The sequence below is a fragment of the Benincasa hispida genome, chromosome 8 (assembly GCF_027475165.1).
Source record: "Benincasa hispida cultivar pf3 chromosome 8, pf3_genome.v1.1, whole genome shotgun sequence".
NCBI lineage: Eukaryota > Viridiplantae > Streptophyta > Magnoliopsida > Cucurbitales > Cucurbitaceae > Benincasa > Benincasa hispida.
The window spans coordinates 41191473-41213893 of NC_143485.1; the positions used below are offsets into that span (position 1 = coordinate 41191473).

General features: G+C 29.3%; 2 protein-coding genes across 2 annotated transcripts; both read right to left on the reverse strand.

Moving 5' to 3' along the window:
• Positions 1–13072: 13072 nt before the first annotated feature.
• On the reverse strand, positions 13073–16142 carry LOC120083095 (UV-B-induced protein At3g17800, chloroplastic). Its single transcript, XM_039038649.2, has 4 exons — positions 15948–16142; positions 15672–15816; positions 14614–14894; positions 13073–14106 (listed from the first exon to the last, which is right to left on the reverse strand). Exons 2-4 carry the CDS (start codon positions 15807–15809, stop codon positions 13269–13271), a joined length of 1257 nt encoding a protein of 418 aa, XP_038894577.2. The 5' UTR covers positions 15810–15816; positions 15948–16142; the 3' UTR covers positions 13073–13268.
• Positions 16143–18293: 2151 nt separating this feature from the next.
• LOC120082452 (uncharacterized) lies at positions 18294–21017 on the reverse strand. Its single transcript, XM_039037632.2, has 4 exons — positions 20678–21017; positions 20461–20543; positions 18700–18755; positions 18294–18615 (listed from the first exon to the last, which is right to left on the reverse strand). Exons 1-4 carry the CDS (start codon positions 20847–20849, stop codon positions 18537–18539), a joined length of 390 nt encoding a protein of 129 aa, XP_038893560.1. The 5' UTR covers positions 20850–21017; the 3' UTR covers positions 18294–18536.
• Between the last annotated feature and the right edge of the window lie 1404 nt (positions 21018–22421).

Consider the following 22421-nt stretch of genomic DNA (forward strand, 5'->3'; position numbering starts at 1 on the left):
CCACGACTATTTTATATTTCGTGTATTATAAGGCTTATATTAAAAGTGGAAAATTCTTATTTTCAAAAGATATTTGAGATAAATATACCAATATACCCCTTTCATGATAATATTACCCAAATCTTTTTACAAAAAAATAAATTATTAAAGAAATGCTAATCAATTGATTTTAACTAATGTAATTTGAGATTGATTGAGCCAACCAAAATCCAAAGTTTAGATTTAAATACATTAAAAGTGACAGATATGAACACTAAACCCAATAAGATAATGCTGAAAATGTAAGATTTGAACAAAATAATGGAAGAATATTTTAGGAAAATATAAATAATAAAAAAATGGGTGGGTGTAATTGTCAAGAACAATGATTAATTAGTGGACCCATTGACCTGAAATCTAGAGAGAGAAAGAGAGGGAGAAGAGAGAGAGTCTTAAAGGGTTGTTTGTTCTGATTCATATGGTGGAAATTGGAATGAAAAGGGGAAAAAAATAAACCCTAAATCTAATTTTGAATATAAGTTTTTGCAAATTTGCTTTCCAATTATTCTCTTCAAATCCATAGGCCAAACACTTTGTCGAGAGCATATTTTGGGTTTATATTGCAGTTCATAATACTCCATTTCTTTTTCTTTTTTCTTTTTTCAATTTTGTTGTGAAATTAGGGAGCGGAGAAAAACATGAATATAGATAAAATATAATATAATATAAATATATAAATAAATAAATAATATATATGAAATAAATAACTTATGAAAATAAGAAAATCATGAAATTATATAATTTTCACTAAATTTTTCTCCAAAAGTTTTGGATTTCTCACCAATCTTCATATCATTATACAAAATGTATAAATGACCATTATTTATAGAAGAATTGGCAAGGAGGATGTGGCTATTAGAACACTAACCATGGTATAAATTTATAACACGTGGGGTAACATGTTTAGGGACACATGGTCCTTTTTGGGTTGGGCATCTATCTTCTATAATATTTATAATACTCTCCCTTAAATGCTTATTATATATATATATATATGAAATATGTCTCGTTAAAACTTTGCTAGGAAAAAAATCGAAAAACATCCTTATGAAGGAAAAAGAGTACATATTTTATGTATTTATACTCCTAAAAAGAATAATATATTTGTTCTCCCTCATGAAAATATCACTTAAGATCTCTTAGTCGTTGCATTCCAATTTTTTGCATCAATTTTTCAAAAGTTACAGTTGGTAATAATTTTGTAAATAACTCTACCAGATTATTGTTTAAACAAATTTGTTGTACAACAATATCATCATTTTCTTCAAAATCATGAGTGTAAAAAAGCTTTAGTAAAATATGCTTTATTCTATCTTCTTTAATATATCCGACTTTGATTTGGAGTATGCATGTTGTGTTGTCTTCATATAATATCATTGGAAGATTTTTATTAGAAGACAAACTATATATTTCACCAATGTGCTGAGTCATTGATCTTAGTCATACACATTCTCGACTAGTTTCGTGAATAACAATAATTTTAACATGATTTGAGGAAGTAGCTGTTATAGTCATTTCACTAACCGTCACGATATAACAGTTCCTCCACATGTGAATGGATAACCTGTGTGAGATCTAGTTTTATGTGGATCAGATAAATATCCAAAATTTGCATAACCAACTAAATCAAAATTTGATTTATTTGAATAAAACCAATTTCATATCAATTGTTCCTTTGAGAAAACGAAATATATGCTAAATTTCGTTCAAATGTCTTTTTGTTGGAGAATAACTATATCTTGCTAATAACTTTACTGAAAATGCAATTCTAGTCTTATATGGATGTACTTTGTCCATATAAAATCTTTTAAAAAAATTTATTGTATAAGTTGACTGATGAACAAATATCTCATTGCTAAATGCTCAATTTACAAGCCAAGGCACAAAAAAAAAAAAAAAAATCCGAGATTTTTCATCTCAAATTCTTTCTTAAGATGTTCTGTTACCTTTGAAAGTTCTTCAAGAGTATCAATTATATTTAAATCATCAACATATACACAATTATAATAGCAAATCATGACTGTGATTTCTTTATAAAAATACATTGACATATTGGATTATTTTGGTACCCTTCTTTCAACAAATATCCACTCAGGCGATTATACCACATTTGTCCTGACTGTTTCAATCCATATAATGATCTCTATAATTTTATTTAATACAATTCATGAGAATTTGATTTATATGTTTTGGGTATCTTAAATCCTTATGAGATTCTCATATAAATATCATTATCAAGAGATCATGTCGTGACTACATCCAGATGAATATCCAGACTTTCATACATGTCAGATCAATTAAATATCTTAATGTAATTATATCCACCACCGGAGAATACGTCTCCTCATAATCAATACCAGACATTTGTGAAAAATATTGTGCAACTAGCCTTGCTTTATATCTTGTGACCTCATTTTTTTAATTTCTTTTTCTCACAAATACCCATTTGTATTCCACAAGTATGACACCTTCTGGTGTTCGGACTATTGGTCCAAAAAACTAACGTTTTGAAAGTGGGTTTAATTCTGCCTCGATTGCTTCTTTCCATTGTTGCTAATCTTTTCTATGTCAATATTCTTCAACTGATTTTGGTTTAGAATCTTCATTTTCAGATATAATATCAAGAGCATTATCAATAACTAGATGAGTCTGGTTCCATCATTTTCCTGTCATGACATAGTTTATCGAAATCTTATTATTATCTTTAGGTATTTCATCTTCCTCATTAGTCATGTCATGAATTTCTTCATGGGTATTTACATCCTCAACCAGGTCTTCTTAACTATTAATTATTTTTCTTTTCCAAGGATTTTTATCTTTGAAACCTACTGGTCTACCACGCTTTGGCGTGTTCTAGACACATTAGTGACAACTTGCTATGTTGGGATATTAATTTTTGTGGAACATTTACAACTGGTATATATGATTGAGTTACATTCTTTGTATCTATAAATGCATATGATAACTGATTTACTATATTTTGAAAATGAATTATCTTCTGAACTTCAAGTTCATATTGATCTGTACGAGGATCCAAATGAGATAATAACGATGCATTTCATATAATTTCTTTTTCCAACTTCTTAATTCTTCCCCTTAATGTTGGAAATTTTGTCTCATTAAAATGAAAATCAACAAATTGTGTAGTAAATACATCACCTGTTGGGGGTTCAAGATATTTAATAATTAATGGGGAATCATAGCCAACAGATATTCCTAACCTTCTTTCAGGACCCAACGATTGGAACATATATACTGCACATCCAAAAATTCTCCGATCGGAAATATTTGGCTCGTGGCAATAAGCTAATTGTAATAGCGAGTACTTATGATAAACTACTGGCCTAATGCATACAAGAGACGCTACATGCAAAATAGCATATCCCCATACAGATGAAGGAAGCTTAGCTCTCATAAGTAATGGTCTTGTAATTAATTGCAAATTTTTTTATAAATGATTCTGCTAAACCATTTTGTGTATGAACATGAGCTACAGGATGTTCAACACTTATCCCAATTGAAATATAATAATTATCAAAAGCTTGGGATGCAAACTCACCAGCATTATCAAGATGAATAGTCTTAATTATATAATCAGGAAATTGTACTCTTAACTTAATTATTTAAGCAAATAATCTTGCAAATGCAAGATTTCGACTTGATAATAAGCTCAGGTGTGACCATCTGCTGGATGTGTCTATTAATACCATAAAATATCTAAATAGTCCACTTTGTGAGTTAATAGATCTATATATATCACCATGAATTCATTCTAAAAATGCATGTGATTCATTCCTCACTTTAATGGTCATGGTCTAATTATCAATTTTCCTTGAAAACAAGCATCACATGATAATTCATTAAATTGAAGAATTTTCTAGTTCTTCAATGGATGCCCATTTGAATTCTCAATAATTCTTCTCATTATTATAGACACTGGATGACCTAATCTGTCATGCCAAATTATAAATATATTTGGATTCATGAGTTTCAGATTCATTGTTGCATATGTTTCAATTACTCGTATATGAGTATAATATATTCCAAAAGATAAAGTAGACAATTCTTCTAGTATATGTTTTTCATATGAATCAGTAGATAGAGAACAATGCATCTTCAATTGTAAATTTTGTTCTCTAGGCAAAATAATATTTGCTCTTCCAAACCATTCAATTAGGTTTTCAAAACCTAAAATTGTATTGACTTTTGTTTCTAGCATTGTCAGTTTGGAAAAATATTTTCTACTTGTAAGTATTGTATGTGTAGTTGCATTGTCTGCCAGACATAGATCTTCTTTACTCATTTTTTAGTCATCAAACATATGAAAATGATCCAAGTTTCTTCATTAAATGAAAATAATTACAATAAGAAAAATAACATTTAAAATATACAAAAGTTAATACTAAGAGGAAAAAAATGGAGATGAAAAAAAAACAACATTAAGTCTAGATATTTTTAAAGTCAAAGGAAAGACTTGATGTTCCATCAATTCTGCTGTTTTTCTCTTCGGAAGATCCAAAAAAGTCTGTCACATCCAAATTTATTACACGGGATGGGTCAAACATATTATTATCTTGATATGTAAATTTTGTTTCCACATTTCATTTTTTCCTTTAGGGATGCTCGATAGAGATCAACTAAGTGTTATGATGTGTGGCAAGTGTGTGACCAATGGCTAGTCATTCCATACTGGAAGCATTTTTTTCAACATTTATTGAACTCTGATCTTGTGGAGCTTTTCCTTTGTGATTATTATTTTATGTGGTTCTTTTGAAATTTGAATGATTAGAATGACTACCACAAAAATAATAATTATTTCTTCCTCTGTTACAGTCACGACCTCAACCATGACCATGACCTCGACCATGATTATTATTAAAATTCACTACATTCACTGTAGGGAATAGTGTCGTTTTGATTGGTTGAGAGTCATGATTTTTCATCAATAACTCATTATTTTGTTCAGCCACGAGAAGACATGAAATTAGTTCAAAATATTGTTTAAAACCTTTCTCTCGATATTGCTGCTGTAGAAGCATATTCGAGACATGAAATGTAGAAAATATCTTCTCTAGCATATCAACATCAATATTTTTCTCTTCATATAACAACAATTTCGAACTGATTTTAAATAATGCAGAGTTGTACCCATGATAAATAATTACCGTCGTTAATATTAATGGCGACAAATTCTAGTTTGGTGAGATTTGTCATGGCAGCACTATCATAAAATATTGTATTTATATTAGAAATTTAATAGATATTAAATATACAAAATAACATTAAATTTATTAATTATAACGGAAAAAAATCCGACATAACTTTATGACCTACCTTTAGCAGAAAAACAATAGGAGCTTGTATTGATAATGTGTTGTGAAATTGGGGAGCACAACGAAACACAAATATGGATAAAATATAATATAAATAAATAACAAAAGAATATAAAAGAATATAGATATATAGATATATATATATATATAGATATAAAATAAATAACTTAAAAAAAATTAAGAAATAAAAAAAACCATGAAATCATGAAATTTTCACTAAATTTTTCTTCAAAAGTTTTGGATTTCTCACCAATCTTCACCATTCTACAAAATGCATAAATGACCACTATTTATAAAAGAATTGGCAAGTAGGATGTGGCTATTAAGACACTAGCCATTTATAAATTTGTGACACATAAAGTTATATGTTTAAAGACATACGATATTTTTTGGAATGGACATCTATCCTCTATAATATTTATAAATTTTTACACAATTACTTTTCCCTTGTAACGATGCTTGTCACTAGACGATGCCAACTTGTAAGAGAGTTATTATTGACAAATATATATGGTTGAGATGTGTTGATGAAAAATTTCGACTTTTCATGTATTTTTGTTTGAGTTGAGTTAAAATTTATTTTGATGTGTTTGCACTTTTTTTTTTTTTTTTGGGTAGATTTTATATTATTTTGGACCAAAATACTAGATATGCCACTACTCCAAAATAGTTCTTGTAATTATTTCTTTTTTGAGAAAAAAAAAATATAAGTAACTAAAAGCACAACAAAACAAAAAAAAAAAAAAGAAAAGAAACACAAACATTTGAAATATCATCTCTCACATATTTTTTTTCTTTTTCTAACTTATCTTAACTAATAAGTTCAAATCTTCACCCTTTTCTCAAAAAAAAAAAAATAAATAAAAATAAAAATAAAAATCAAATCTCCACCCTAAATGTGTTATAGATATAATACTTTTATGCCCTTACATTCTTATTAAATAAACCCTTTGTTCATTTATGCCCTTACATTCTTATTAAATAAACCCTTTATTCATTTATGCCCTTGTATTCTTATCAAATAAATTCTTTGTGAATTATCAAAATGAGCATAGCTCAACATAGTGATAATCATGCACACAAATCTTTCTTTTGGGATCAAAGGTTCAAATTCTCGTGATGAAATGCAACGCTACTGGTTTTGGGATATGATGAGAGTGTTAAAGAGCTGTCAACCTATTTGAGATGTTTAGGTGCACCCGAATTCCTTCCTCCTTTAGTATTTTGTTCAAAAATAAATCTTGTGTCCCTACATGTTGTACTTGACAATAAAATAAAATAAATAACAATTAAATTTGAGCTCTTGCTCCACCATCCATCCATAACTTTATCAATTAGTATTTTATTCAAAATTTCATTCTCTCCCTCTCTCTTGGGTTATTCATATTCTCATTTTCCTTTTAAAGTTAATCTATATAAATAGTATCAATTTCTCTATATGAATATCATTATTAAAAAAATGGTATGGTATGATCAAAATAATCCCTTTTCCAAAATCCATTTCATTTCCTCTCTTTCATTTGAGTCTATGATAGCTTAAAAATTGAATCTCCCTTAGTTTCAACATCTATTAAAAGGATCTCTAACCTTAAAAAGTGAATCTTTTTGCCTTAAGTCACTGTCTTTACTCACTCTTTTTTAATATCAATTATCATTATCATTCTTACAAATGTGAAAAAAAAAAAAAAAAAACTTCAATACCAATATTTCTACAGTCAATAATACTATTCCAAATATTAATTATAGGACTTCTGATCCATTAAAATTCAAAGCAAGTTAATTAGAACAGGGTTTTTTTTTTTTTTTTTTTTTTTTTCAATGAAGAAAGAAAGAAAGAAACAAAAAGAAGAGTCCATTTAGAGGGCAATTAAAGCAAAAAGAGGTAATTAGTAAAGAGAATATATATCATGTTTACTTTACCTGGAATTCAAAAAGATAACAATGATTTATATAAAAAAAGAAGACTTTGATGCTTTAATTTCCATCTTCTAGAGAGAGAAAGGCCAAACAAAAAAAAAAAAAAAAAAAAAAAAAAAAAAAAAAAGCAACAATTTTTACAATTGATTGGTGCCTTTCAGACTTATGTTAGGGAATGAGAGATGTTGATCTCTTTAAGTGGAATTTTTTCGTCATTTTGTTACATTATAAAGAAATTTTCTTTAAAAAAATTAATTACACCCGTGATCTAAATTATAATAATTTCATATCGTTAATATATATTATTACTTAAAATGCAGACATATAGTAAATAGTAAGTGAAAATGAAATTCGGCTACAAAAGTTAGAAAGGAAAGCCTAGGTTATAAGTCCCGTAAAATAAGTTTATAACTTTGGTTTCAAATCATCTCAATTCGAGAAATATAATGCTTTAAGTCTAGTATAACTCTAATTGTGTAAGTGATGTAGTTTTCGAGGGAGTTATTTTTTAATTATGAGATTGGAATCACGGAAGAAATTTTGTGTGATTGTAATAATTTCCACATAGTAAAATTTCTTTCTAATACGTGTCGTGGTTTTTTTTTCAAATCTTAGAGTTTTTATTTTTATGTAAATTCTCGTATGTCCTATTTTTATTTACTTTCTTTGTTATTTTTATGATTGGAATGTATGATAATAGTCGAGAGTTTTCCCCAATAGAAAAGTCTTCCTCATGAATCAAAGTTATTCTTTGTCACCAAACACAATTTAATAATACTACAATGTTCTTCAAATTTAGTTCTTGGACCAAATAAACTCAAACAAAAAAGCATTCTTTTTTTAGTACAACAAACATGAGTACTTCAAAAAAAAAAAAAAAGCAAATGTCAAATAATACTAAGTTATATTCTTAATTTTTTTTTTTTTTTTTTGTTTACAAAGATTAGATATGAAAATTTAAAAATTACGATTGAACTATATTCAAATTGACAAAAACAGGTAAAGCCTTAGTCTGACCCTGAATTGGATGTATAGAAACAAGTAATTAATACATGATATATTAAAGAAGAGGTATATTATATAATATATAATGGGGTATAAGAAATAAATGCTTAATGGGCAAAGGGAAGGGAAGAAAGGGGGGAATATCCAAGTACCATTAAAAATATGGACATAATTTTCATAATATTATTAATAAATAAAAATAATAAATGTGTCACTGTCCATTAAAATAAATAGGAAATGAATGAAAGAAAAAGATTGGGTGTAAATTCCGAGAGAAAACAGTAACTTTGGGTTCCATCATAAATGAGTTTGAGAAATGATTTTGCAATCGATTGCTTTATGATTGAAAGAAAAAGAAAGAACAGCCAAGAAAAAATAAAGTTTTTATTTTTATTTACTTATTTATTTGGGCAACAATTCCAACATGCTTTTGACTCAAACAAAGAAAGGCAAAGGGCAGAGGGTCTAAAAACTCTAGGCCACTGTGTTTTGCTTTTGGGTGAAAATTGGTGGGTTTTGCTTTGCCTTTATTTGTGATATCATTTAACTTTTTCCTTTTTTTTTTTTTTTTTTTTTTCCTTTTTTTCTTTTCATTCATTTGCTTTTATTTTTTCTTTCATATCCCAATGCAAAAGGGAATTTCATTCATGAATCACACTCCCCCACTTTCTTTTTATTTTAATTTGAACCCTCTCTATATCATATTGTATATAGAGAAAAAAAAAATAACTATAAAATATACAAGAGATATGGGTATATTGTTGCCTTTTTTATGTATTTCTAAATAAAAACATGTTTTTGCTTTACAAAATGGGTTTTTCTTTTTAGGAAAAGTTTAGTTTTTACCTTTTGATTTGTCATTTTGGGTCATTTTTTAAATACCTCACTTAGTTAACTTTCTTTTTTGAAAATATATATAAATTTATCATTTCAATTTGCGTGGGATCCTTTTAGTTTTTTGGATTTCAACTTCTTCTTCTCTTCTTTTCTTTTAGTTTAATTTTTTTTTTTATATCTTCTCAACTTTGTTGCTAGGTTACATTTGAGTATTTTCATGATTAAGTTGATTAGGTCAATGCAAGTGTATTATTACTTTTTTTTTTTAATGTATTTATTAAAAGAAAAAACACGTTTTCGCTTTACAAATGAGATTTTCTTTTTCCTTTTTTTAACCTTTTGATTTGTCAATGGGTTAATTTTTAAATGCCTCACTTAGTTAAGTTTTCTTTTAATATATATATACACACACATTAATTATTTTATGCTTTATCCATCTAGTTAGTTGGATGAGCTTTTTTTTTTTTCCTTCTTTTTAATTTCAACTTTTTCTATTCTTCTTGACTTTCTCATTGGAAGATTAGATTTGAGTATTTTGATGATTAGTTTCATGTATTATACACAATAAATGGATAGATTATTGTCATTTTTTAATGTATTTCTTAAAAAAAATGTTTTTGCTTTACAAAATGGGTTTTTCTTTTTAGGAAAATTTTAGTTTTTACCTTTTGGTCAATTTTAAAATACCTCACTTAGTTAAGTTCCTATTTAAAAATATAAATACATCTATTCTTTTGATTATCTTGTATCTTTCTAGTAAATAGGATTTGAGCTTCTTTTTCTTTTTAGTTCGAACTTTTTTCATTTATTCGACTTCGTTATTAAGTTCGATTTGAGTATTTACATGATTAGATCAATAAATTTCCAATTTTTCTAATTTAGTTAAAAGGTGTATTAATTGTAATATTTTATTTCAATTATAAGGCTAAAAATGATTTTTTTTTTTTTTTTTTTTTTTTGTCATTGAAAGAAACAATGTTTGAATGTATAGAGCATTATTAAAAAAAAAACAAAAAAGTAACTTCTAAACCTAATTTGCAAACAGAGGCTTACTTTTATGCAAAATTCGAGGCAAACCCTAATTGAAGAGAGAGAAAGAGAGGTGTAGAGAGAGAAAGAGAAAGAGAGTGGTTGTGTGTAGTGAAAGAAGGAAGGAGCTTTCACATCAATGAAGAGAAAGAGAAGTGATTGCTCTCTGTAGAAGCCTGTTACATCATTGGATCAGAGAGTCAGATTTTTTGTTGACTTTTTTTTTTTTACAAAAAAATTATTCTTTTCAAAAAAAAAAAAAAAAAAAAAAGAAGAGAAAAATCTAATTTTTGCTGAACCAAATTTGCCAATTTCTTACTCTCATAACTGTGAGAATGTTTCTTTCTCTCTATATATCTTTTATTTCCTTTTTCAGCTAACTCTCCATGTGATTTTCTGCTCACTCTTCCTCTCTCTCTCCTCTTTTACCATTCAAATTTCTCATTCAATTCTTCAATGTTAATGTAATATGTCTATTAGATAAATGTTAATTTCAATATTATGATTAGACGAATTATGTTTGAAGCAAATTCGGCTAATTGAATTAAGATTGATAGTTAGATTGGACGATTACGCAATTTTTCGATATTAATTTAACTTGGGTTTTTATAGTATAGGTGATTTGAGTACCAAGATTTGTTAGTGTTGAGCTATTGTTTAGCTAATTCTATAATTAACCTAGATCAAATTAGATTATGGAATTAACATAAGTTTAACCCACTAAATCTTTAATCTATAAACTAATTAAATATATAGTTGCATGCATCTATTTTTTTTTTTTTTTTAGAAATAGTTTCAAGCGTCTAATGAGTTGTTTGAGTTGTGATTGTGCTAAAATTTAAATTATATTAAAAGTTCACTCTCTAAAATCTATTTAGTTATAATAGATCCAAACTTTAAAGTGGCTAATGGTTGTATTAACTTATTTTTGTGTGAAGAAAGTTTTCGATATATCCAAAAATTTTGTTTCAAATTAATAAAAATATTAGATATATAATCAATTTTTTAAAAGAGATATAACCTAATTTATGTCTAGAGATATATATTTGAATTTATGTCTAATAATATTTCAATTTTATGTTTGATAGATCATAGATTTTAATAACTATTAAATAAGTTAAGGACTTATTAGAAACAAAAATTCAAAATTAAAAAACTTATTAGATACAAAACTAAAAGTTCAGATTCCATTTGGTAATGATTAATTTTTTGTTTTCAAAATTTATGTCTATTCTTTCCCCCTCCTTCTCCTCTTTTTCCAATTTGAATATAAAACTTTCTACACGTGCAGCCTAAATAAATAGGTCTTATTATACAATTATCTAAATTTTTCTATTTTATAATTGTCTAAATTTTACTATCGCTATTCGTTTACACAAATCCCTAGCCCAAGTTTACCTTTCATCCTTTCTTACTACTCAATTTTTAAATATATATACAAACAATAATATTAATACAGAAAAATACATAGGGGAAGTTATCAACTTTCCAAAACGGTTTTCTTTACAAAACTAACCATTTCTCTAAAAAAAATCGAAAATTGTTATCCTTATAAGAAAATGATGTATATTTGATGTATCCAACACCACATAATTTTTTTAAAAAATAAATAAGTATTGATGAATAATGAATAAGATAATTTATACAATATATGGGATATATATTTATATTTTTCAATATATTTGTGAACACACCGAAAAAAAAGTAAACCATAGTATATGCGATATAGTTAAAAATATGGAAAAAATAAATAAATAAAATATCCTAAAATTAATTAACCTTAATTTAAAATATTGTACATTAAATAAAATATCAACCAAAGTTAATAAATAAAAGAACAAAGCCAAAAAATAGTAATATAATATTTCAAAAAATAAAATCATTATATAATTAGTACTAAATTCAAACATTTTCTATTTTAAAATATTATGAAATTAAAAGATGAGAGAAAATTTATCCAAAAGTTAAAAATGTATCAAAATATTACTAAAATCTAGGTATAAAATATTACTAAATTTGAAGACATTTATAAAATATTAGTTAAGTTTAAAGAAAACACTAGAATTTCTAATCAAATTGTAAGAGGGAAAAAGAAAACAAAATTTTTTTTAAAAAAAAATTACTTTTTTAAGTTTTCAAAACTTATCAACCGAAATTTTAAATATCTATTTTTTTAAAGTTGTGAGGCCTATTCAACAATTAAAAAAAAAAAAAAAATAGTTCAGCAACCAAATAAACACGTATTGAACTTCGGATCAAATAAAATACAGAAGACCTCTGTTTAATAAAAAAAATCTAAAATAAATAAAGCTATCTCTTTAAACAAAGAGGTCTGTTTGGGGTACCTTCAAAAGATGGGCCATGGCAGCAAACAAGCTCAGCCCACAACAAGAAGGGAAAATACTCGAAAGAAAATTTATAACGTAATGGCACATGAATAATAAAATATTCAAAAAAAATGCTGAAGATCTGTCAATTATTTATCGAAAATAACAAGAGACGAGCTTTTATTAAGAAGTTGGTACATAAAATTACTAAAATGCCAATGAGTAACGTGGTAGAATTTATTTGCAGATTAGTCCCCAACTTTGACCATCGTATTCTCTTCTGATGACTGAACCAAAAAAATCAGTTACTTGGATGTGAAATCAGCAGATGAAAAAGAACAGAAATGAGTGAATTTTCTCCATGACTAGACAAAAAAAAGTTACCTTCCTCACAAGACCTTTCACCCAAGAATGAATCCTAATTACCACTTCTCATATGGCTCACAGATTTGTCGATTTTTCCAATGGAGTGAACAAGTTGTTCTTTCCATGAGATAGAGATAAAAGTCCTGTTTGAATTGACTTTCTAAATAATATGTTCAGAGATAACAGAACGTGTCGATGTGGGTTGTGCACAGAAAGAAGGGAAGAAAGTTGAAACGAATTCTATAACAGTATGTTGTGAAAATTCCTGTAAAGCCTAAAAAATGAAACTCTTTCCCCCTAAATTTGTATAGTTTTTGATCAGTCAGAATCACATACGTAGTTAATATACAGCATGACCCGCACAGATTAAGTTGGTATTAGTACAAACATACTTCTGGCAGGAATGGCATTTAGCTCAACTCACAACAAAATGGTACCTTGAATCCACATAGCTTTCGACATCCCAGAGGAAAGAACCAAAAGTGACAGCTTCCAAAACCAATCCCTTCAAACCACCGAAGCTAATCTTCAACTGTTCATCTTTGGAAGGATCGATGGTTCCTTGAGGTGTTATAGCAATTTCAGGTCTACCAAACAATGCTTCTGTGTGCTTCTCGATGATGCCGACAGCCTCTTTGGATCTTATTGTTGCATATCTCTGAAGTGTCTCCCCATCAAAGGCCATTACGTAATTGCGCAGTCTAGAAGCTTTTATACCTTGACCAAATCCCCCAACACCGTTCCCATCATGATCGGGCCAGGAAGAGATTTCGGGATGTGGTGAAACAGGTGGTGAGTTCTCTCCCACATTAGGTCTCACATCCTCTCCAATAACTTGCTGGATTATACCCTCTTCTACATTTGATGCTTTTGGAAGAACTTTCATAGTCTTCTCAAGCTGAAAGCGCTGGTCAACTCGCTTAAGAAAGTAGCCATACATCACTGAAGCAGCATAGACCTGGCCAACCCTGAGTTTGCTTATTTGTACTACTGAGGTTGAGTCACCCACCCTGTTCCCAAGGATGAGAGCGAGGTGGTTCTGAATCATTTCATATGCTTCAGGCGAGTGAAGATGCTCAAGGCTATCATCATTAGCAGCCCAAGTGTCAACTCGGCCAGAAACATCAGAAGATAAAGGAGTTATTGCAGGTATCAGGGGAACATTAGCATCCATGAATTTCTGTACTACCAAAGCATATAGGATTTCTTCTAAAACTTTTTTCCTTTCATTTGCCTTGACCTCAGCAATTCTCCTGATGATTGCAGAAGCAATAGAAAAATATCAATACAGCACCTAAAATCTAGCTATTTGGCTGTTCGAATGTCATGTTTAGCAAAGACAAGTTTATATGCCAATAGAAACCTTTTATATTCATGCATTCGCATTTCCAAGAAAATTAAGAATTAATTACTTCTTCCTAGGTGCACAAGAAATGATATAATGTGTAACCAAGAAAACCATAAGTAGTATTTCCCCATTATGTACATGTACTAGCCCAACATACAGCAATTATTCAGTTGCATCTTCTCAATAGCTCATCAAGAACCTTTTACACCCCTACAATCATTAGACCAAGACCTAGAATGCGACTACCTAGGAAACTTCAATTTTCTTGTTTCCATGTAATTCTCTCTATCTGATTATTGTTGTTGTTGTTGTCACTCTCTTATCTGATGCTAAACAAAAGCTTTCACTGGAGAAGTCTCTAAGTCATTCTGTTATTTGTCAACACAATAATTACACAAGATAAGAAACTCACCTGTACAAAACCAAATCAGTACCAGAACCAGAAGCCTCCTTATTCCCCTCGGCATCACGGTCAATTTGAAGCTGCTCAAGCTGTTGCTCAACAGCAGCAGGGACAAGATGGGGATGGCTAACCAAGATTTGAGTCAAAAACTGCCCAATTGGAGACTCCAACTGAAGGGGAGCAATAGGATCATCTGATTCAGATGACTCCGCATCCATGGATGCCCTAACTACCGTGCTTCTTCTAATTCCAGAGCCTAATTTCTTATTCCAGAGTTTGGAGTAAGATACCTGAGGGCATAGTTGCCACAACGGGGAAAAAACGCATTTACATAAATAACATGAAATAAGAATTCGTTTTAAAAATTAGTAGAAACTTTGGAAGTTCATAAACGTAGCATAATCCAAATCAAACTCAAATTCAAATGTAATATGCAACACCATCAAATAAAAAAGTCGGATACAAATTAAATTTATACTACCTTATGAAATTTCATTTAAAAATAGAAAGGTAAAAAAAAAAGAAGAGAAAAGCCGTTAGAATTTAAACCACGAAGGCTATACCTCGTCGGTATCATACAGTTGCTAAATTTATGGTATAAATACATCATATATGAACTGGGCCATTAACTGAGGTCAAAGGTTTGATTTCCCCTCACATATATTGTCAAAAAGCTAAGCCTGGCACGAGCCATACAAATTTAGTGTAGATGTTTAAATACATAGAAACTGAACTTTGCAGGTTATAGAGGGAGACTTGGTGCAGGATCGCATCACATCACTGATTCACTTACACATAACAAAATCAAAGCACCAAGAACAAGCCGTTTCAGAACTTAAAACATCAATTTCAATTATATATATCCACTAGTGTTCGGGCCACCTGGTGCACCCTAGACTATTCTCAATTTCTCACGACCCTTACCGACCACTACCAAACCCAACCCAACCCAACACCTGGCGATTAAATTGAACATCAAATTAAAAATCTCCAAATCAATAAAGCTCAAAATAAGGAAAAAAAAAAAGAATTCGGAGGTAGGTAAGTAAAAAGAGAAACATGCTTACACGAATTGGGACATGAGATAGGGAAGGAAAGCGCACAAAACCAAGTTCGTTGCCGAAGATTTCCGATCTTCCAGTAGAATTTAGGCGAGCAAAAGCTCCAATGGGAGATCCGATCACAGTTGCCATGGCAGCTTCCATGCGAGCCCTGCAAATAGAACAATCCAAATTCCCACCGTTAACCACACATTCGCCATCAAATTCTGAAGAAAAACGAAAACAAAAGGCCGGAAATAGACGCCAAGAATACAAAATAGATTAAAGAATGGGGAATTTTACCGGAGAAGAAGCGAAACCCTAGAGGAAGGTGGTGGTCGGATGGTTCCGGAGAGAAGAAATGGATGAAACAAAGAGACGTGGGAGAGCTGAATTTTAGAGTCTTGATGTCCAAAACAGAAACAAGTGTGTTACGTTCCACGAAGGATACTTTTTATATTATTATAAATATGCGAATTAAAATATAGGTTGTGATTCACGTTATAATTCTGAAAAAATGGATCATTTTAAAATTAAAGGGTTTTTTTTTTAATTAATTTTACTCTCCATATTTTAAATTATTTAGACTGTTTTATTTTTTATTTTTAAAAATTAAACATACCAGTACTACTTGTATTTTTAAATTTCTTCTTTATTATCTACTATTTATCAATGAAAAAAAGTAGCTTCAAAAAGTTATTTTTTTTTTTTTAGAATTTGATTAAAAATTCAATCATTGTATTTCAAAAAGATACAAAACCATCGTAAAAAATGTGGATGAAATAGATTTAAATTTTAAAAACAAAAACAAAAAACAAAATGGTTACTAAATTGAGTCTTAATTATAGTCTTTATACTTTCAAATTGATAAAAATTAACTTTTAAATGACTAAATTTTAGACCAAACTACAAAAACTAAAATTTAACATTTGAGATTACATGATTAAAATTGAACAAACTTCAAAGTATAGGTATCAAAATTGTGTTTTGACCACTAAAATTATTATGTTATTATCTTTAATTGGTATTTAGTTTTATTTAAATTAAAAGTTAATCCCTAAATAATTTTTTTAAAAGAAAAGTTAATCTCTAAATCTAAATTTAATTTATTAGACAAATAATTGAAAGCTTTAAATTTAAAGAAAACATCTATTTGTACCACTAGTTGTATCAATTAAAATTGTAAATTAAATTAAAATTGTAAATTAATAAACTGATCCATTTAAATTCTAAATTTTTAGAAGTGAATGTATTAATTTGAACTTTTAATTAGAATTTTGTTTGAAAATTGTCCATACATCAATTTTAATAGACCATTTTGTTAATCCAACATTTGAAGAAGTTTAGACATGAAAAATAATAGATGCATTGATGAGTTTTAAACGTAATCTTAATAAATGATTTAAATTGGTTCACTTATGACAATTTATAAGTTTTATTGAAACAATTATAAGTCACAACATAATCTAACAGAATAGTGTAAATTAATACATTTACAAAAATTCAAGATTTATGTTGATACACTTATTATTTATTTAAAGATATAATCTCCGTGGTTTAAAGTATAAATCTATATTTAATCTCTTAGGACTAATTTTAGTAAATAAATAATTTTTTAAAGAAAATGAAATTTGAGTCCAACTTAAATTACCATAAATTGACCTACAGCTTCTATCTCATGTCGCAAAATCGAAGTTCCAAGAAGGAAAAGGAAATTAATAATTTGCAGAATTTTCTTTTCCACAAATTTGGTCAAAAAACCATTCACGGGAAGTATATTTTTAATTTCTCTCTTTATTTTCCTATTCTAAAATCTTAGATCTCTTTCACACCACAATCCCACCAAATCAACTAACTTTTGCCGACATGAGCTTCCACTTGAAAAAAAATTCTTTTAAGAAAATCTATGATTCATTTGAGAGCACGTGTCAATCAATCCAATTTCATATACACATAAAACAATTTCATAAATCTAAAGAGTAAAATGAAATTGTATCAATTTGGTATACGGTTTCAATATTTAAACTTTTATTCTCTAAATCCGCGATTAAATCTTTAACATTAATGTTTATTCATTATTTTAAAATAATTATAAAGTAAAATTTTAAAATTATTTTTAATATTGATAAAAAAAATAGTAAAACTTAGTTAAATATAAATTTTTTAAAATTAATTATTAAAATATTATTAGTAAAAAGTAAATATTTAACGAAAAATCAAAATTAAAAATGTAAACCTTAAATTCTAGAGACCTTGAAATAAAACTCAAATCTCAAGAGTAAGATTAAACATTTTGAAATAGAATAAATTGAAATCGAACTCAAAGCTAAAAGGGTAACATTTTTAAACTTAAAAGACCGAGTAGAAACTAAACTCAAAACTTAGGGATCAAAAAGATATTTTTCTCCTAAAAAATACCACTTTTACATGACAGAATTTTATCAATTTAGACCAACTCATTTATCATAGTTATAATGTAACTGCTCCATAATAATCGTTAGATATGAATTCAACAACTTGCATATCTACTCCAGATACCACTTGATACAAACTAAGGGTATATAGAACCATATTGGAACTTGAAACAATGAATAGAAAACCTAGTTTTTCTTCATAAAGCACACACCAAAACCACACGAGATCATTCTATTTCATTGTAATCGCATCCAGACCTAAATTATTTTATTCCCACTAATCCAACAACAGTAATGGTATGAGTTCCTTTTTCATAAAGCTGAATAATTGACCAACGCTAAAACAACAAAGTTATAGTGTTCTAATAACGTTAATACTTCCAATACTCAAGTACAAACAAAGATTTAAGTATCAATAACACAAGCCGTGGCTAAAAAACCATTCCCACATATAACAGGATTTCATATTCCCTGTAACCTACTGATCTTTGTATCTTTTCTCTACCTCCTCCAAACTTTCAATCTCTTTGTTATACTTGCAAACGCGGTAGATACACCTGCATGCATATGATCGATAGAAGTTCAGACGAAATTGACACAACTTAAAATTTTCAAATGGACAGGATTTTCTTGTAACATACCAGTAGAGAAGGCATGCAGCAACACACAGAATCACATTCCTCTGAGCTTTATAGATCTGAATGATAAACATTCTTGATAAGGGTCGGGGAAAGCAAGTAAAGAAGACAAAAAATAGCATAGCAGAAATCAGGGAGGGAAGGCAATTCTGTTTTATCCACAGCCTCAGAGATCGTGATAATAGGAAAAATTTTCAAGAATATGTATGGTTTTGAAATTACTAACAAATATATGGTGGTTCAGCATAGCCGCATAGGTTGTATTTTGTTTTTACTTTTTGGAAAAAACAGGAGTTTATTGAATGAACATTCAAATTTCCTGTTATCCCCATTTTCTATTTGAGGCTAGTTCTTTTCCGCCCCCTTAGTTTCACTTTCTGCCATTCTTCCTGCGTTGTGGATTTCTTTTCATAGATTGCAGAAGGGGGAGAAGGAGAACCTATTAGACTGTAGATGAGAGGAACCGTATACATTGTGGGTCTTTTTCTGATTGCATACAACACAGATAGAGGAGTTTTCAAATTTTATAGAGAAAAAGAAGAAAAAAGAGAATATTTCTGCGTGTTATGGATTGTGATTCTTTTAGAAGAAAAAGATAACTTGGGGAGAGAATGCATAACTTCGAAAGATGTTTTCAAACCTCATCCAAAATTAGAACACATTGCTAATTAGTTTCAAAGCTAAGGTAACCATTATGGGCCAACCTAGAGGTAAATAAGAGTCCCCTTGTTAAAGAGCTAAAAGGTAATTGGTTCAATTCATGGTGGTCACCTACCTAAATATCCTACGAGTTTTCTTGACATCTAAATGTTGAAGGGTCAATCGAGTTGTCTCGTGAAATTAGTTGAGGTGTGCATAAACTGACCTGAACACTAATTTATATATATACACATTAAAAAAAGTTGCAAAGCTGAGGTAAAATTAGAATATGCCCTGGAATCTGGAAACTGGGAACTGGAAAGTACAGGCTTGGCCAATAAAGATCCTACGATAATAGTACAGTTTCATATTGGTTCAATTCCGATTTACCTCATTCGTTCCTAATTCCAATCCACCCCTACCCACCCACCCCACTAAACTCCACCTTCTTATTTGGGCAACCACTTCGTTGTTCACCAAGTTCCAATCACTTTCTATGATGTATCCTACTCAAGTCTCAGTGAAGCTCAAGCATATACGACATTCGATTTTCTAATGATTTGGACTTTAACCATCACATCATTTCAACTCCACCTCCCCGACTAGTTCATTATCCAATGAAATTATATGAAAATGATACAGGGCAAGGGCATCATCAAACCAGATTCATATCCTGCAACATAGAAACTATGAGTACAATCATATACTTAACAGAGTCGTTCTAACACTTCAATCTTTTGCTCTTCAAAAGATTTGAAGGATTCAATCTCGTTTGTTGTACGAGAAGGAAATGAACAATGGTAGGATCATGATCAAGAAGAATATGAAAACAATACTGTGAAGATAACCAGAGTTCCTGACTTTCCATCGTCAGGGCAAGATAGCCCAACTATGCACTCTCCTTCCTGAATTCCAACAATTACTAGAGTTAATTAGAAGGGGTTAAATATACCGATACCGTAGATGTATCCAAATTCCATCAATTTCTAATCCTTCGAAATTCCAGCGATTGCTAGTATTAACGAAATAAAACATTTTGATCACCTAATGCTGCATCCTAGAGAACCCAATTAAAACAGTAAAACACCATAAATTAGAAAAACCCAACTAGGCATTTATACTTACAGATTTCTCATATCGATCCCTCTCAGCAGCGGTACAGATCTCAGATGTGCACATCAACCGGTGCTCATTCTTCCAGTAGATATCTACACAGTACGACAAGAAACCCCAAAATAGAAGTCAAGGTTCGATCTCGGTTCCAAGTCGAGATTTGCAAAACATCGGATACCAGAATGAAATTTCGAACAAAGAAAATTACAAAATCAAAATAGAAGTAAACCTAGAATCTGAAAGCCGGCGAAGGGGACAACGAAGAGTGCAGGCTGTAGAATGAGTGAAATCAAAGAGACGAAGCGTTTCTTGAGCAACTTGGGTGAAGGAATGGTAAGAAGAATGGCGATGGCAGCCTCCACTGCCACCGTATAAGCCAAAAGCATCCACTGCAACGCCATTTTTCAATAAAGATGCCCTAATTCACAAACAGAGTACCGAACAGATCCACCTTATTCTTCTACTTCTTCTCTTTGTTGTCTTCCACGCCCCCCTCTCTCTCTCGGTCCAATTTTCTTTTCTTTTCTTAATAGAAAAGAAAAGAATTAAAATTATATGCTTCGATTCCATGGCGTTTGTTCATCCTGATGTTTTAGTAGTCGTCTGATCTGAAAAAACTCGACACGTGGCATTCTTATACATACTCTGATTTTCTTGCCTTTTTTTACTTGAGGAGAAAAAAATATTTTTATTTAAACTCTTTCGATAAAAACTCGTTAACCTTTTAAACACTTCAAAAGTTATTTTCACTAATTTCCAAATACTTCAATTTTTATCAAAATGACTTGTTTTCAAAATTAAATATTTCAAAAGCTAATCCATTTTTTTTATAATATTTCTAAGATTTTATTTGATAAGCATTTTGTTTTTCTGTTTTTGTTTTTTGAAAATTAAATTGTCTTATTTCTTATTTCTTACAATAATTTGCATCGGTATTAAGAACAATGTTAAATTCTTAACTAAAGTTCAAGAACAAAAATAACTTTTTAAAAGCTATTTTTTTAATTTTTCAAAATTTGGCTTGGTTTTTTAAACTACGGGTGAAAAGTTGATAACAAAGTAAGAAATTTGGAGATTAAAGTAGTTTCTATAGTAGGGGTATACATCAAACCGACCAAATCGACCCTACCGAATTAAGGTCGATCAGAAATTTGAAAACCGATCGACCGACCGACGTATATATATATTTGTTGTTGTCGTTGTTGTTGTTTTTTTTAAAAAAATAAATAAGTATAAAAGCAAGCCTATTACCACAAACACAGGCCCAAGCCTACTATTTTACTATTGATTTATTATTATTTTTTATCTTGCCTAATTTTCAAACCCATTACATGATTTATTTAAATTTTTTCATTAAAAAATGATTGATTTAAAATTAAAAAAAATTGCTAATTTTATTAACCTAACAATAACACATTATCAATTCATCTTTCCTTTTCATTCACCTTGGCTCCTCCTAAAAAAACTAAATCGACCGACCGTCCCGACCGATGGTCGGACAAATTTCACACTCATTTTTTGGTCAGTTTTCGGTGTCGGTTTTCTCTCAAAATCGACATCGACCAAGCGATTTAAAAAAAAAATAAAATAGTTAACAAACGGGGCTTAAATTTTCAACTATTAAATTTGTATTTAATAATTTTTAAAAAAAATTAATTAATTAATTAGAACTGTATCCATAGTGTTACCACTATCCAACTTTATTCATATATTATAAACCTATATATCAATTACATACTATTCAACCTACATTAAATAACCTCGAATCTTAGTTGATTGGATTTTGAATTATGCAAATAATGCATAATACTTTATTAATTAAATAAATATTTTATTTATTTATTAATAATTTATTTACAAAATGCACCGACTACGAGATTTATGACATAAATCCTCATAGTTTGTGTATCTTTTAACTGATGTAGTGTATCCTCCTCCATTAGAACAAACCCTAGCTATTGTCCAAGGGATTC